The 17,888-nt window shown below is 40.0% G+C and overlaps 1 protein-coding gene across 3 annotated transcripts in view; it reads right to left on the minus strand.

The window, feature by feature from the left end:
- Nucleotides 1-7,761: 7,761 nt before the first annotated feature.
- Nucleotides 7,762-17,888, minus strand: part of GADL1 (glutamate decarboxylase like 1) — a 311,010-nt gene continuing 300,883 nt past the window's right edge. For all 3 annotated transcript variants that reach the window (XM_075587018.1, XM_075587016.1, XM_075587017.1), the window contains one exon: nucleotides 7,762-8,159. In XM_075587018.1, the coding sequence (XP_075443133.1) occupies nucleotides 7,986-8,159 (174 nt within the window). In that variant the 3' untranslated portion in view covers nucleotides 7,762-7,985. The remainder of the gene's footprint in view (nucleotides 8,160-17,888) is intronic.

Below are 17,888 nucleotides of genomic sequence, written 5' to 3' on the forward strand. Positions count from 1 at the left end.
TTCCCTGGGCTGAGTTTTCCTGCAACTTCTTAAGAAACAAATCAACACAGGAATCACCCTTCTTCTGCCCCTATCGTTTCCCTTTGGCACCAACACAACCCTGAACTCTTTACCTCTACAAAAATGTCCAATGTCTGAGGTCATTCCGCCCTCACCCAAGATGGCCAAAATGGCTTAATTCTGCCCTCAACCTGGATGAAGGTTGTAATCGGCTTCACTTGTTTCTGGCCTTTATAAAGAAGCCATTTCCAGTCAGCCAGTGCCCAAGCAAGGTATTTTAAACCATGTGCTTCTGTATCATATCTGATATCCTGTTACGCTTCACTTTTGCTGAACCTCTGCCTGTACTTGGACTCTGTTTGCCTTTCTCCTGCCCTGAACTTGGAACCGTGTCCTCAACTTTTCTGCTGCACCCTGCCCTGATCTTGGAACTGTGACCCCAACTACACTGCTGCACCTTGCCCTGAGCCTGGCTTGTGAGCCGGATATTCTCTTTGTCCCAAGGCCTGTGGTCAGTACCCATATCCTACCTCAGCCCTGCATGTCGGCCGTCTGGTTAGAGACGAGCACCGTCACACTGTGGCAGTGTGTATTTGTTGGGCTGGGGGCTGGAACAGTAGATTAGTATAAGGTCTAGGGGGATGGGGAACAGAAGGAAGGACCCATTATGATGAAAATTTGGATGATGAATGCTGTCCCTATGTTTCTCTCCTCTCACAAATGTGCCTGTTTTTGATACTCTGTGGCCTAATACCTCACCCTGTGCTTTTTGAAGATCAATTCTCTACTTACCAGGCTTGTCTCACCCCACTAACGGTTTTCTCACAGAATAGTCAATTGATCTTAAAGGATCCCGCTGTAAACTCCTGCTCTGTCTCTGCCTGACCATTGGTTCTCCCTTAATCACAGGCCCTGCTGTGATGGCAGTACTAATGGTGGTGATGGGGAATGTGCAAATGTGGACAGCACCACTTCTTAAGGAGAGGGCAGACTGTCTAAACCCTCTGATTCCTAGTTCTGGTGGTTTTATACTAGGTTTTGAGGTAATGGGGGTGGAGTTTATCTGGCCTATTTGCAGGAAGAATGCTGGTGATTGCATGACCAGCTCTCCCTGTGATGGAGACAAGGGTGGTTGTAAAGCACAGTATTCCTAAGGTGGGCTCCTTTCTTCCCCCTACTAATGGTGGTCTTACATATATTGCAGTGGGTCACTGCTGAACCCTGCACAGTTCCCTAGTGTAGTAACAAAGTATTACCACACCCAAGATAATCAGACCCTCTTCTTATGGTGGTGGTATTTTGGGTGTTGCTGCTTTCCCCTTCAACCTCTTTCTTTTATCTCCCACCATCATCCGCCTTATCGGAGCCAGGAGACTGACAACCAGTCTTCTCAGTAGGGGGCCTGATCTGGTCCTTACAGCTGCTCCTGTCTGTGCTTTCCTTCTTAATTGGTACAATATCAACAGCAGCAGTGGAAAAAACTAAAAGACTAAGAAAATTTCAGGAAAACTGCAACATTCGCCATAAACAATTCAGAGGTCATATGACTGCAAATGTGCAAGACTACATGACCAATGTGCAGGTTACATTGCTAATGAGCCCTTATTTTTTTTATGTTACTAATCAAAAAAATTGCAAAAATTGCAAAACGATAGAGTATTGTTAAAATGTCACAAAAATGTCTTGAAATGTGCATTTGTTTAGCATTAAAATAATACATAAATTCCATGAAACTGCATCATTTAAAAAGAATCCACCAAAAAAATGTGAACTGCAAGTCTGATGCACTTTTAGCGTGGTATTGCTGATATCTCACTCTCAGTCCCTGACTCTAGCTGCCACCCAGACTCAGACACTGGCTTTAACAGTAAGCGTCAAAGGGAAAACTCCTCAGGTGTCTGATTCAACTCCTTAACTAAGAGGCGTAAAAAGACAAAACACGCTGCTGTTGGGAGGGTTTAGGGAAAGGAGTAAGATTTACAAAATCTCTTTATTTGCGGACGATGTATTACTTTTAATCTCTGATCATTTAGCTTCTCTCTCTGCCCTCTTTGAAGAGCTGGATCAATTTAGCGCTTTACCCAATTACAAATTTAAGTCCAAATCAGAGGCTATCACTTTACACACCCCTCAGGACTCTTTTTAAGCAGCTATACAAAATCAATTCTAGAGATACAAGTTTAAAATACCTTGGGGTACATATCTCAAATAAGCTGGATGGTCTGTTTTATTTAAACTATTTTACCCACATCAAAAACGATATACGAGCATGGCAGGAATATATCTTATCCTGGACGGGGAGAATTATCTCCTTTCAAATGGATTTCTTGTTGAGAATACTCGGTTTCAAGTTTTACCAATAGATATTCCTATTGTACACGTTATTTTATGATTTGTCTAATTTTAAATGGCAAATTAACAATATTCAGGAAAAGAGGAGTTTTGATTATACTAATGTGGCCGGCATGTCTAAGTTATCAAAGATAGCACTGAGCATCCACAATGTACCAGAAAATATCATTGCAAGGACTCTGTCACTACTGGAAATGAGAAGGAAGGGAGTGGGAGAAAGGGGGAAAGAGAGAGATTAACCTCCACAGAGGGAGATATATGTATCTAGGTTATAATGTCTCCGGAGCAGGGCCCTCATTACCTTCTGTATCTGTTTGCACTGTCATTATTGGTATGTCATTCTGTTTATGTAATTTATGTCACTCTGTACCCCCACTGTACGTGCTGTGGAATATGTTGGCGCTTTAAAAAAATAATAATAATACCCGCGATACTTTGAAAATATGCTAAATTAACTATGCTAAATATATTAAAATGATCTAAATTCGCATAGTTCATCAATAGGGATTTTCGGCCAAAAACGGCCCAAATGACTGCTTCAGAATATGTAGAATGTATCCCTAAGTGAACGATTAATAACATCTAAATTATTTGTATTTTAGCCAACACAGAATACAGTACATTGTTTTGGCCAATACACGACTACACACATCTGAAAACCCTTTATAAATAGACGCGCTACTTGTAATACAAAAATATGACTTCAAAATGTATGTACGGTATATGACAAAAGTCATTCAAAGGACTTGCTATTATTTTGTACATCAAAATAGATTTTATTGCAGCATATGTCAGAATACAGAGAAAAGCAGTCAACTTATTTTTTTACACCATAGCTGTAATTTTGGAAGCCTTACTGGGATGTATCTAACTGCATGAACTTATTGTTTGTCAATTTCTAGACAAGTACTGTAATATGATCTAGAATTTAAGCCTATCTATATTCAATAATATGTGCTCTATGTTTTTTATTTGGATTTTGTTGCATTTAGTAAAAGCCGATACTTAGGTTTTTTTCATTTAATAGTGATAGTGCTGATCGGGACACTGTCGCACAGAAACTCCCACTGAGTTGTGGTGGTGTTTTTTCTTTAGTCTCAAAGAAAATCTGCCAGAGATTTAAAGCTACTCACACAATTGTGTGTTATAAAATAATCTAAAGCGAATAATCTAAAAGTGTGTTTTTAAGGTCCTTTCTTCAAATGTCCCATGTGGTCCAATATAATTGTTTCATTGATTAAAAATAAAACCCACGTAAAAAGGTTTATGTTCATGTTGATTCAAGAAAAGTTTTATCTGGGACGAAGATGGATATTGGAATTTTGTTTTTAACTTTAGCTTTTCATTGTCACATTTTAAAACATGTAAATCTTTTCTTAACATACTGTAAATCGAATCATAATTATTGTTCCATACAGCTGAATTATATTGTTTTGCAATTGTGGGATGCACAGTAAATATTTAAAATTACAGAATATTTCCCCCCCAAAAAAATTCAAACATATCAGAAAACATCATCAAAATCTTGCATAAACCATTATAACAAGATCTTACTATTCTCTATGTACTAAAATTAATTTAGGTCACATACCGTATCTATAAGTACAAGTATGATTCAGTAGTTAAACATACACAATATAAATCCGATTATGTTATTTCCAGAGAACAAATTAATAGTACAGTATTTCTAGTGCAAGTTCATGAAAACTTTAAACATACATTTAAATGAACTAGAAAATAAAATTAGATTTTTAATCTATGCCCCATCTACAGTGTAAGTATTTTAAATATTTAGACTTTTACATTTACAGTCATTATACGGTAATAAAGGAGTATTATCTTTACGTTTATATTCTCCGTCCCAATGACATGCACATGTTTGCACAACTTCATGTGAGAAGATCAACTAGCTACTATCCGATAAGATAATTTACTAAACTTTCAAAGACAACTTTCCATAATCATTTAACAATACTTGTGTGTGTCTGATAGTGTTTTAAATTTTTTTTTTTTTTAAAACACCAATCACCATATTTACTAGGACCATATTTACTAAGCAGTGCTACTCCATAAGACACCTTCAAGCATGGCTTAGTAAATATGGCCCATTTTGGCTTATTAACTTGAAACTTCAAAATCTCATCCAGCACGGGAGTCTTATCGAGTAGCACTTCTCAGTAAATATGGTCTTCTTGTATAAAATATATAACTGCTATTGAATTTGGTTACATGTGGGGCTGTAACCTGTATGCATTCTTTGGATTATTAAAGACATACAAAAAACATGATGAGGTGGTTCTTTATAAATTGTCATATCTAAGAAAATGAGCACTATATTTTTGATGACATGGGACATGGCTCTCAATATTCTGTTAAACTCAGAAAAGGTGAGAAAATGTAAATAGAAATCCATGTTTACGTACAGTATGTGATTCAATCTTTAATCAATATCTTATAATATAGCAGTTACAGATGCAACATTGCAAGGGTGGCTCAAGACCCAATGCAAAAACATGCATTGTCCCACTAGAAAAGGTAGACCAAAGTTGTAAAGTCTATTGGTTCATAAGCTAAAGCAAAACGAGTCTCAATTTGCAGGAGAAATGTTTGTTGGTGCTACAGTATATATTTATGAATAGCATATATTTGATTTTATAACTGGAGAGATGTGAAAAACATCTGCTTATATTCACGTTTACGGTGAACATTGATCATATTCAGCTGTTAAAGTTGAAAAGCTGAACCCAAGTGATTTGTATCGGCGCTATACAACACCCACAATACAATTAAGGTGCCAAAAATAGCACACAGTGATAAGGTGTGTAACCAAAGATACTTCTTAACCTTCCAAGGAATATGTAAGGATTCCTTACAGAAACAGTCTTGGTCCAAGGGGGGGGGGGGGGGGGGAAGGGAGCGGTAAAATCAGGAACACACCGAAAATATAAAAAGATAAACAAAATAATGGTGCAGTAAATTCAAACAATGTGGGAAATAGTCAAATCTTGGCTCGGTTGGAATTCCTACTTACAACAAGTAGAATGAATAAAGGCAATGGTCTGACTCTCTCAGTATGGGTGAGGTTAAATCTTCAGCAGAGAAGAAAATTCTGGATAGGAGGTAACTTCATACAGGGATCATTCAAGTGATGTAAACTCAGATTCACGGAGAGTGTGTTGATCATATAGAAAGGAAACGAACCATAGTGTAGATCACAAAACACAATTTATCTAATCAAGCAAGGTAAGAAATGTACTTACAATAAGTACATAGAGTATGTACACATAAAGGTATCGTGAGACAGTAGAGGGCTGTTATTCGTAAAAAGCTTGCTGAACTTTCTCCCTTGGCTCCCACCTCACCGCCGATGGATGGCGTCTGACGTCACTTCCCGTTTACCGGAAGTGACGTCAGACGCCATCCATCGGCGGTGAGGTGGGAGCCAAGGGAGAAAGTTCAGCAAGCTTTTTACGAATAACAGCCCTCTACTGTCTCACGATACCTTTATGTGTACATACTCTATGTACTTATTGTAAGTACATTTCTTACCTTGCTTGATTGGATAAATTGTGTTTTGTGATCTACACTATGGTTCGTTTCCTTTCTATATGATCAACACACTCTCCGTGAATCTGAGTTTACATCACTTGAATGATCCCTGTATGAAGTTACCTCCTATCCAGAATTTTCTTCTCTGCTGAAGATTTAACCTCACCCATACTGAGAGAGTCAGACCATTGCCTTTATTCATTCTACTTGTTGTAAGTAGGAATTCCAACCGAGCCAAGATTTGACTATTTCCAACATTGTTTGAATTTACTGCACCATTATTTTGTTTATCTTTTTATATTTTCGGTGTGTTCCTGATTTTACCGCTCCCTCCCCCCCCCCCCCCCCCTTGGACCAAAGTTGAAAAGCTAACATACTGCCAAAAATCCAACAATCACAGATATTGAGGGCAATTTGACCCCAATGTTTATAAAAATGTGAACATTTTTATTTCTAGAAAATTGACGATTTTTACACATATTTGCCTAGGAAGAAAAATCAAGAACTGCATATGATCTAGCCATGTGAATCAAACGTTTTGTGTTTTTGCTAATTTTGAAAACATTCACAGGAACTCAAACTCTATTCATAACCAGAACACCCAATATCAACAAAAAAAAGAGCTCCCTTCTAAAATATCAAACATTTGCAACTTTAAAAAAAACAAAAAAACTATTTTGGTACCAAATTTTACACTGTCTAGAATCTATTAATACTAGTGACAAAACATAATGTGAAAATTGCTAGATTTTGTGTTTTCCACTATAATCTAATGCACCTCTTTTAATTTTATTTTTATATAAACCTAATTAGTGTGGTGATACTCTTCAGGATATTGTCACTAAAAGATTTACTGTTTAAATTGTTATTGCTTTACTTCCCAATTCTTTTTCAGAATAGTGATTCAGACGTTATATTTGGAAATTAGATTTGATTAAACACTACCCACAATGCAAAAAATGTCAAATACGTGTGACCATTTGGAGATCTTGATGATATGTATTCTAATGGATACATAAATCCAAAGGGGGGGTTTAGGCCCCCAGTGGAGCAAGAAACCCAGGGCTGCACTCACGAGAGAGGGTAGGAGGGACCACACAATATGTCCCGGGCCAATAGCCCTGAGCTGCGCAACGCAAAACAAAAAAGGTTTATTATATTTATATATATATATACAAGGGAAAGGAACATCAGGGGGTGTAGGGTAAATGGGTAAAGAGAAGTGCGTTAAAACATGAGGTGGGTAAGTGACCAGGGCAAAACAAAGTCTCATATATCAGGTATACTAAAGGTACATGTGTATTCCCAGTATATATGACGCTGGAAGTACTGACTGATAAGAGACTTGAATGGCCAGAGGAGCAGAGTATGTACCTTTGTAACAGCTAGCAATAGGGTAAGGTACATGTGGGTAATCTAACATTCATGATATATATCTTAGCTGTTAGGGTCCCAGGCTGATATCAGAGAGACACCTGGTGGGTGTCCACGCATCTGTACTCCCAAATTGCCACTGTAATATAACGGGCACGTATAGATTCACAGTTGAATCCCTACAGTAGGGAACCATAGGTATGAATAGCCTCCCGCAAGAGTACTGTATACTCCAGCCTAAATACTGCTGTGAATCAGGCACATATAAATACACACTCCCCTGTGGTGAGAGACCGTGCGCATAAACAGCCTCCCACTTACCCATTTACCCTACACCCCCTGATGTTCCTTTCCCTTGTATATATATATATATATAATAAACCTTTTTTGTTTTGCGTTGCGTAGCTCAGGGCTATTGGCCCGGGACATATTGTGTGGTCCCTCCTACCCTCTCTCGTGAGTGCAGCCCTGGGTTTCTTGCTCCACTGGGGGCCTAAACCCCCCCTTTGGATTTATGTATCCATTAGTTTTTACCCTATGCACCATGAGTTACAATATACTATACATTGAATAGTCGGAGAGCGATAAGCATTTGTGTGTTTGATATGTATTCTACAACTGTTTTTAAATTGCAATTCTTATTGCTACATGCTACAATATTTACTTCCAAAACCCATGCACTAGCAGCACGCTGTGCTGCTATACCACGGCTACAAGTCTATGCCAAGTAGCTCAATCTCATCCAACAGAAAGTCCATATCTTCACGGCTCACTTGGGGACTGATGACAATCTGGCGAAAAAAGTTAACTTTACCACGGTGAGGTTGGTATCCCAACATCATACTGCCCTTCTTCATCATTCTTTCCTTTATTGTAGGGGCAACCTGCAGATTAGACAAAAAAACTATTAAGTTAATTGCAAGTACTGTAGTATTACAAAAATGTATATATCTTTCTCTATGGTACTCTTTAAAAACTGTAAAATAATTAGTAAGTTATGTGGTTAGTCCAAATGACTGAATATTCATACAAGCCAAATATACAGTATTGAGAAACCATACAGTGTCAGGTGCAATAGTATCAGAATTCACATCCTCTACAATTCAGGGCAGCAGCTCTAGCAGTGAGCTAAATTAGCTGCTGGATAGCTCTCCTGCCACAGCATACTTTTAAGCTCTACTGCTCACACCTGTTGCCAATCAGCCTCGTGACCACTCCCCCTGGCTTCCTTTATAAGATGATTACTTCCACTTCCTGGTTACCAGATGTATGTGCTTTTGCCTTTGCTTCCAGCTTTGCTATCAGAGCATCTATCATTATGTCAGTCTCACTTGCTGCCCAATCTTCTGCCTGCCTGAGTATGTTCATGACCTGTGCCTGTTTAAATCGTTATCCATCATGCCACCTGCCCTGACCTCAGCCTGCCTGACCTTAGCTTCTGCGTTGTCCATTGTACTGCATGTGTCTGTCTATCTTACCCTGCACTAACTCTGTGACACTCAGCCTGTCTCTACGACCACGCTCCAGGCTCTGTCCTGTTTTGCCTGCTCCAGTCATCAGAATCTGCTCCCTGCCATTGAGCCCACCTTCATCTGTGCCTTACACAAAGACATTCATGCCTAGATTCACTAAGCTCAGTTACCCCAAACATGTTGATAACAATGCAGTATTCACTAAAGCATATATTGTGATGGTAATTAGGTTCTACTTGTGTGATAAAGTTGGTATTATTTTTAATGACCAATATATTGTGATGGTAATTAGGTTCTACTTGTGTGATAAAGTTGGTATTATTTTTAATGACCAATATTCAAAATGCCATGCAAATGTGCTAATTATAGCCTAAAGGATTTTAATCTTAGTCACCAATGTCCATTAATGTTTATGTAGGGAAATAATTCAATTTTATTGTGGCGTTACTACTAGCCAGACACTGAAATAGGGCTTTTGTTGGAGAGGTGAGAGAGATAAGGAGAGAATGTGATAGATATATCTGGGAAATATGTCAATCTAAAAAAGGTAAACAGTATTCAAATTGTTTAATTACATATTTCCCAGGTGTCTCTTTCAGGTGTTACCAGGTATCTTTACTCCAACCACATGGAGCACAGGTTAATCTATTTGAAGGTACTGTATATAGTTAAATGTACTGTCTACTAATTTGGTCTCTTTCTCAGTTACTTAATTTGGGTGTTAACTCAATGTAATGTCATGCTATTTAATGGACCTTATCGAACATGCTCTGTTAGAGACGGGTGACATTTTTCCCGGAATTTGATTCCGCCATTTCCTATCAGTCCCAGAATTCCGCAGATCAGTCTCAAAAAAGCCGATTCGTTTTTATTTTCTATCACTGAAAATCTGCTTGACGGATTACAGGTTCTTACAAGTCTGATTCCGAATCACTGAAATAGGGTTTTGGAGAGGGAGAGAGAGGCAGAGAGAGAGAGGGAGAGAGAGGGAGAGAGAGGGAGAGAGAGGGAGAGAGAGAGAGAGGGGGAGAGAGAGAGGGAGAGAGAGAGAGAGAGGGAGAGGGAGAGAGAGTGGGAGAGAGATCTAGCAGTGTGAGCTAAACCAGCTGCTAGTTTGCATTACTACCACATATTTTTGAGCTGTTCAAACCTGTAGCCACCACCCCCTGGCTTCCTTTAAAGCAGACCACTTCCAGTTTAATGTTCTTTATGCACAAAAAATAGGACACCTGAGATACCTGTGAAGCTCAAAAGTATGCTGTGACAGCAGTGCTACCCAGCAGCTGATTTAGCTCATACTGCTGGAGCTGCTGCCCAGAATATCAAAGGTTGTGTGTGTTTTAATCCTGTTCTATTCCTCACATGGTGCCTTAGATATCAACTCAATATAGTACTTGTGCAAAGCCTTTCAGGAAGTGTGGGAAGTGAGTTATTTAAATATACTATGTATTTCTCCTTAGAATATCTCCCAGGTACCTTAGGTATCTCTCCCTATGTTATTTGAAGGGATGTTTGAGGGGATATATATAGCACTAGAGAATCTAGTAATATAAGTTCTTTCTCCTACTCCTTTCTCTCTGGCTGTGACATACTAATAAAAAAATAGTATAGGAATTATTATAAATATTACAGCATTAGCATACGGTACATTGGAACAATAAGTAAGGAGTTGCCCATATGCGTTTACAAAGTCCAACCCACCCCTTCTTATCTCTAGGATGAGCCCACAAATCAAACCTAGTCCTATGTGACTTATCCAAGTGAATTGTACAATATCAAATTTAGATAAACGAAATGGTAATTTCAAACAGATTGCAAAAGGGGAACACATGGAGCAGGGGTTAAGCTTTATCAGTCATTTGGATTTACGTTCCAAGGGCAGTTAAGGATCTCATTTACTCATACAACGTCCTTAGTGATGAGAGCATCACTAGTCATTCCGATGGGACAAACTTTGGGAAATCCCACAAGCTTTCAAAGAAAATCTGAATATCATTCCAACAATCATGAGGCTGGCATGAGAAAATTAGAACAGGCATTACATTTGAGGTATGAACAATGTTACAGTGCAGGAAGAAGAAACAACAATTAGTCCACAGAACAAGACATAGTCAATGTAATCAGACACCTTCTGAATATAATGCAGTTTGTGAAATTAAGCATAGCCTACAAACTCCCATCACTTGCTGTTGCTTCCGTGAGGTTAAAAATCAGTGTCTGGAATTCACTTTACGCCATTGAAGGATATCCCATCCTATCTGGTGTTAACTGCCATTGACTTCAATGGCAGTTGACAGAGGATCGTATTGCAGTACCTAACATCGGCATTTAAAGAATAATCCTCTATTGCCGCTGAGACATAACTTTATAAAGAGCAAGTTTTGTCCTACCAGACCTGTCTGCTCCCGCATAAGCCAACAGCAACTCAAGGCACTTATACACTATTACTTACTCTACAGTATGTTACTTGTAAGTCAAATTGTATTCATTTTTATATAAACTACATGCTTAATTCACATGGGATCTACATCCAAGCAGGCTATATTTATTGCTTACAGAATCCGCTTTATTTGAAATGAAGAAATATTATCCCCTATTATGTTGAGGAGAATTTCTACACATTGGTAGGAAATCAAAGCCAGATAGCAGACTGAAATCAGCAGTCTTGGAAAATGTTATCGCAATAATTTAGGACTTGTCAGTGGTGATATACAATATACAGATAGTTTCTACCATACACACCATAAATTCATATTACAGAACACATATGTAAGCAATCATCTTTAGAATACTGAATATAATAAGTGGCTGTAGTAGAAACAGATCAAATACCACACACTCTGAATTATTGTATGCAAAAATTCCAACTATCCTAGACATCTGCCACAACATACCACAGCCCTGTTTTGGGTGAGGCCTATAAGCAGTGACCTGGAAAAATAAACCAAATATTTGATATTCCTCTTTTTTATTGAAATAAAAAAAGGATATGCAACACCATACAAATAGTATACTGATAGAAAACAGAGCATGGGTCATTGACACACATATTTGAGGGATAGAGAAAGAAGGTGTGGGTCTGTCCACACTCTTTTACCTCAAGGGAACTGAAAATAGTTTTTTTTTTTAAATCTGTTCTTAACATACCGTTATAAACAGGTACTTACAAATATTGTTGTGAAGAATTTATTGAAATAGTTTATATTACATTATAATACTTGTAAGTACATGTGTATACTGTGTTCTTACTAGGACTAGACACTACACAGAGCAATTTGCTAACTGCTGATTCATGACTTGCAATACTGCATTAAACCTGCAATTCCTTAACACTATTGGCCATTTGTTAATAATTGTGAACAAAGCACTTACATTCTCACATTTTGGCCAAATAATGGAAAACCTTTCATGATACCAAGATAACCCCCAAGTAGTGATGGAGTATACACAACCTAGTGCTATATCCACAGGATGATGTACATAAACAAATAATGTCCCAATACAATTGAAAATAACACCTTTACGTGTTTGAAGTCCTGCAGCCTGGTTGACTCACACATTGTCCAAAAATCCTACGCGTAGCCGTGTTGAAGAAAATGAGTTTGCGGAGGTACCGGCAAAATCTAGGGCACATTGAATGCGTCATCACGTTGCAACACGTGGCACGTCATCGCGCATCACTGCGGAAGCCCGCCCGAATGGGAGACGGAGCCTGGGAGTGGAGGCGAACCAGGAGTCAACAGAGATACCTGCAGAGCAGCTCGGCACCCCATGCTGAGCCTGGATCACTCTCATCTACACCATGGAGACCCACTGTGAGGGCAAAGACACCAGCACACTTGATCTATTTGATCTACATGCGCATTTTTAACAGAAAATTCGTAAGTGAGATTCTAACAGTCTCCTATTTTATGTTTATTAAATGTCATACGTTATTGTACCATGAGTTTTTTCTCTTCTTTTCCTTGCATTTATGCCAATCTTAATGGACTTCCATAACTTTGGAGCTAAGTATTGTCTGTCATTAGATACCTTAGTATTTGCTCACATCCAGCTTACCATCTAGAGTTATCAAGCACTGCCTGTGTTAATTTCATCCATGCATTGTTTGCAAGGTTGCACTTTAATTCACTTATATTTACTAATATTTGTGAAAGCGTTTCCCTGGGCAATAGATCCTGTTCTATTGTGTATTCTGGTGCTGTTTTATTAAATTCAAGCACATATGGCGTTATTGATTATAGTAGTTGTATAGAAGGTTTACACCATTTTATTTTGTTGTTTTTACTATCACCATTCAACACACCACACTGAGGACCAGCGCCATGGAGGACTTTTCTTCAACGCAACCCCAAGTAGTGCTTTATATTTTACAAGAGCACATCAGCTGGCATCTCATATCAAGAAGAGCTTCATTTATGCTTTGTTTTGAAGGTATATATATGCCTCTCATGAAAATTATCATATTTGCCAAGGCAGGGATTTTTTCATGTCTGTAAGGAGCAAATATAAAGCAACTACTAAAAGAGGTGTACAACAGATGTTGTTCCAAAAGGATTTCCTCTGAGATTTTCTTCCATGACTGAATCAGTGTCCGGATCACAACAGAGCATAACAACGGTATGCAGAAAACATGCAACTGGAAACAACAAACCACATATTGAAACCATTATTCGTTACATATTGACATGAGAGAAACATATGTATGCACGTGTATCTTTATTTATATAGTGCCATCCATATACATAGCGCTTCACAGCAGTAATACATGGGATATAATATAACATAAAATGCAAATAAGCGCTTCAGACATAAAAGTAACATTAGGAAAAGGAGTCCCTGCCCCGAAGAGCTTACAATCTATGTGGCAAGTAGGGAGAACTTACAGAGACAGTAGGATGGTGTTCTGGTAAGTGTGTCTGCAAGGGGCAAAGGTCAGTGGATATGCGATGTATAGTACCAGCCAACGGAGCTACCCATACACTTCGTTAAAGAGGTGTGTTATAGGATGGGTCGTAAAGGTCGAGAGAAAGGGTGCTAGTCGGATATTGAGGGGTAGGTAATTCCAGAGGTGTGTGGCAGTCAGTGAAAAAGGTTTTAGGTAGGAGAGGGCTTTAGATGCAAAAGGGGTAGACTGAAGACATCCTTGAGCAGAACACACAGGTCGAGTTAGTGCATAGCGAGGAATTAGGGCTGAGATGTAAGGAGGGGCAATGGAGTGTATAGCATTAAAAGAGATGAGGAGAATTGTGTATGTAACGGCTGGACCCCCCTGGTCTGACCCACCCAATCTCACATTGGCCCGTGTGGTCTAACCGGTCCCCATTACAAGGTCGTGTGTGGTGGTGCACCTGCTAGTAACAGGACTCCTGAGTCTCCCGCTTGGTGTTATAAGAGGATATCATCAGGACAGGTATCTGAGGTAGTGGTTACGAGTCCAACTTACTTCACGTGCAGCGCCTCCACCTCATCAGGATCTATGCTTCCGCAGGGAGATTGTCCTGGTGAGGAACTCCTTCTCGGTGGTGACTGCCACTGTTGAGTAACTTCACACTCACACAGTGGAGGTATCTTTGAACATGGCATCTTTATTGTAGGTTGGGATGTAGCAGACTGCCCCATGCAGCTGCCGGCTCTAGCCGCACATCTCTCCGTGCTGTCCCTTTGCCAGGTACGCCCTCCCGTATTGAAGTGGGATTCCCTTTCTCCTAGGGAGATCACCACTGCGCCAGGTCCCTGGACACAGTGTGGCTTAGACAGACTTGATTGGTCACTCTGCTACCGCTAGTTACAGCACTAGGGTCACAAAAGTATTCCTCCAACCGCTTCACACAACTGCTGGCTAACACTTGCCACTACTTTGCCACCCACTTTGCCACAACACTAACTGACAGTGTTGTGCCCTTTATACCTCAGGGGGCAGGCGCATCTCTGATGTCACTATCCAGGGACACAGAGCATACAGCCACTCCCCTCCTTACACAGGGCACCACACCAGGGTGTGAGGGAAAACCTCCATAACTACTGTTGGCAGGCCTGTACTTACCAGGACTTACTGCCAACAGAGAAGATGTACGCAGTCATTATTATGCATGGCTACATGTAAGTAATATGGGATTTAAAAGGAAGCCAGGAGAGGGATTTCAGAAAGAGAGATGCTGAGACAGATTTAGGAGAGAGTAAAGTGATTCTAGCAGCAGCGTTTAGAAAAGATTGTAAGGGAGACAGGTGAAAGGCAGGAAACCAGATTATTAGACTGTTACAAAAGTTGAGACTCGAGAGAATGAGGGCTTGTGTTAGTTTTAGCAGTAGAGCGAAAGAGGAAAGGGCGTATCTTTGCAATGTTACAGAGGAAAAAAGTACAGGTTTTAGCTACATTGTGAATGTGAGGAGAATATGAGGGAGGAGTCAAATATGACACCTAGGCCGCATGCTTGTGATAATGTGTATATGATAGTGCCGCGAACAGTAATGTAGAAGAGGACAGTAGGGCCAGACTTGGGAGGAAGTATGAGGAGTCCAGTCTTTGACATGTTAAATTTGAGTCGGCGGTCTCCCCCCAGGCATTTAAATTAAATGCCGGGGGACCGCGCGAGGGCTCTATAACACACTTCCCTTCTTTTCCAGGGATGCATCGTCATGATAACCTGGCATCAAATGATGCCAGGGGGGGTCACGTGACATCACGTTACCATGGCAACGTGATGTCACACAACCCTATTCGTCATTTGATGCCGGGGGCCGAGCGGGGGTTGAGGGGAGGCACCAAGGAGAGCAGGCGGGGTGTGCACAGGGAAACGTCTGTGCACCCCTGACCTAGAGCATGTAATGAATAAAGATGTCCCAGGACAACCCCCTGTGGGACTGTCAGAGAGATCGACAGAAGAGGTTATTAGCAAACAAGACACTGAACTTACGATGGGAGAGGTAAGAGGAAATCCAGGATAGAGCTCTGTTACGGATACCAAGAGTATGGAGAATGTGGAGAAGAGGGTGTTGCACAGTATCAAGGGTTGCAGCACAGAGGTCGAGTAATATAAGCAGACCTTTGTCTTTGGCAGCATGGAGGTCATTAGTTACTTTGGTGAGGGCTGTTTCGGTGCAGTGACCAGTGCGGATGTCAGATTGTAGAGTATCTAGGAGACACTATAGAGGTAAGAAAAGAAAAGAAAAGAGAGAATACTAGGTGTTCAAGAAGTTTAGAGGTAAAAGGTAGGAGGGAGAAAAGGCGATAGTTAGAGAGACAGGTAGGGTCAAGCTTGTTGTTTTTGAGTAAACGTATAACTGTTGCATGCTTGAAAGCGGTGGGAAAGACAGCAGAGGAGAGGGATGAGTTGAAAATGTGTGTGTATTAGAGCAGCGGTGCGCAAACTGGGGGGTGTTCCCCCCAGGGGGGGTGGAGAATTTCATGGGGGGTCGCGGTGGTTACAGAGGCCCCACACTTCCCCACGGCATTTAAATGAAATGCCAGAGCAGGCGTGAGGCCTCTGTATCTCACTTACTTGATGCCAGGCGGGTCTTCGGCGACGCGCGTCAAATGACGCTGTGGGGTCACGTGACGTGATGTCACATGACCCATGATGTCATTTGACACCAAGCCATAGGGAGAGGGGGGCATGAATGCTGCGGTATTAGAGTAGGAGCAAGAGGTTTGATCAACAGGGCAAAGGGTAAGAGAAGAGGAGATCAGTAGTGATATATCGTCCTCTGTGACAGGAAATTTTCAAAGAAGGCAGGAGGAGAGTTAGGAAGAGGAGGTGTAGAATATGAGGAGGATACAGAGTGGATGATTTGGCAAATTGAATCGACCTTTGTCTTGAAATAGTTTGCAAAGTCCTGACGTGAAATGGACGAAGAAAAACAGGTAACAGACAGTGGTCTGAGTAGAGCGTCAAAGAAAGAGAAGAGGTGACGTGGGTTAGACTTATTAGTGTTGATTAGTGAAGAAAAGTTGGTTTGTTTAGCCTACGAGAGGGCAGAGTTTAAATACGAGAGGACATATTTGTAGTGAAGGAAGTCGTCGAAAGTATGAGATTTCCTCCAGAAGCGTTAAGAAGAATAAGTGTAGAAATGGAGCATGAGTGTATGACTGTAATGAAGCAGAGGTAAGAGAGGGAGGAGGGCAAAGAGACATCAAGAGCCGGTAGATTCATGGAAAGTAGGTCTCTGTAGAAACGAGGAGGAGGTGGAGGTGGAGAAGAGGAGAAGTGAGAGAAAGAAAATGAGATGAGATAATGATCGGAGAGAGGAAAGGGGGAAATTGAGAAATCAGAGAGATAGGTTTTTTGTGAACATGAGGTCCAGGTACATATAACACTGTGTGATGCAAATTGGTACATATTATAATGACGTATCATTTGTGTTTCTTGCTATATATACCACCCTGACAAATTGACAGTTACCCAAAAATCACTTTTAAAAATCAAAGGAGATCTGATTTGCCCAAAGCTATGCTACTACTGTATGTGACACTGATGGACAAAACTGGGTGTGTGAAATTAGAACTTACCAGAACATTACTACCCAGAACCAAAACCACAACCTGAACACTAGGCCAAGTGCCCAACTCTACAGTAGAGTTAAATACTTAGGGTGTTACTCACCATATTTGTAAAAATTATTTTATACATATTATTTCATACAGTAGTAGTTTTTATGGTGTTATATATATTTTAAGCATTTTTTTCATTATGCTATTTTAGCATTTCCATAATTTGATATAAATAAAAAACTAAACACATCCGAGTTTTGGCAAAACCAGGATCCTAACACGAACACACGAAAAAATGCCAAACCTTACTATGTGTATTCTACTCATGAAAGTATGCACATAACATTGCACGCAGCTTTTCTGCTCTGAGGCGTATCTCAAAACACTCCCTAAAATGAACAAAAGTATTTACCCATGTTACTGATATTAAACTGAATACATCAGTTTAGTGACAATGGTTGAAGGAATTTGCACAATTCATATTTTATGCAATTCATTAATTTAGTTAAGGAGTTCTGACCCGCAAAGACATGAGTTACAGTGACCATTGAATGCTGACTTATTGCTACTGACATGTTCTACAAAAATATATATATATTCATCTGCTGTGTTTATTAATCTGTTTTGTATGAAATGTAAGGCCTAACAAA

This window comes from Ascaphus truei, chromosome 2, assembly GCF_040206685.1.
Source record: "Ascaphus truei isolate aAscTru1 chromosome 2, aAscTru1.hap1, whole genome shotgun sequence".
Taxonomy (NCBI): Eukaryota; Metazoa; Chordata; class Amphibia; order Anura; family Ascaphidae; genus Ascaphus; species Ascaphus truei.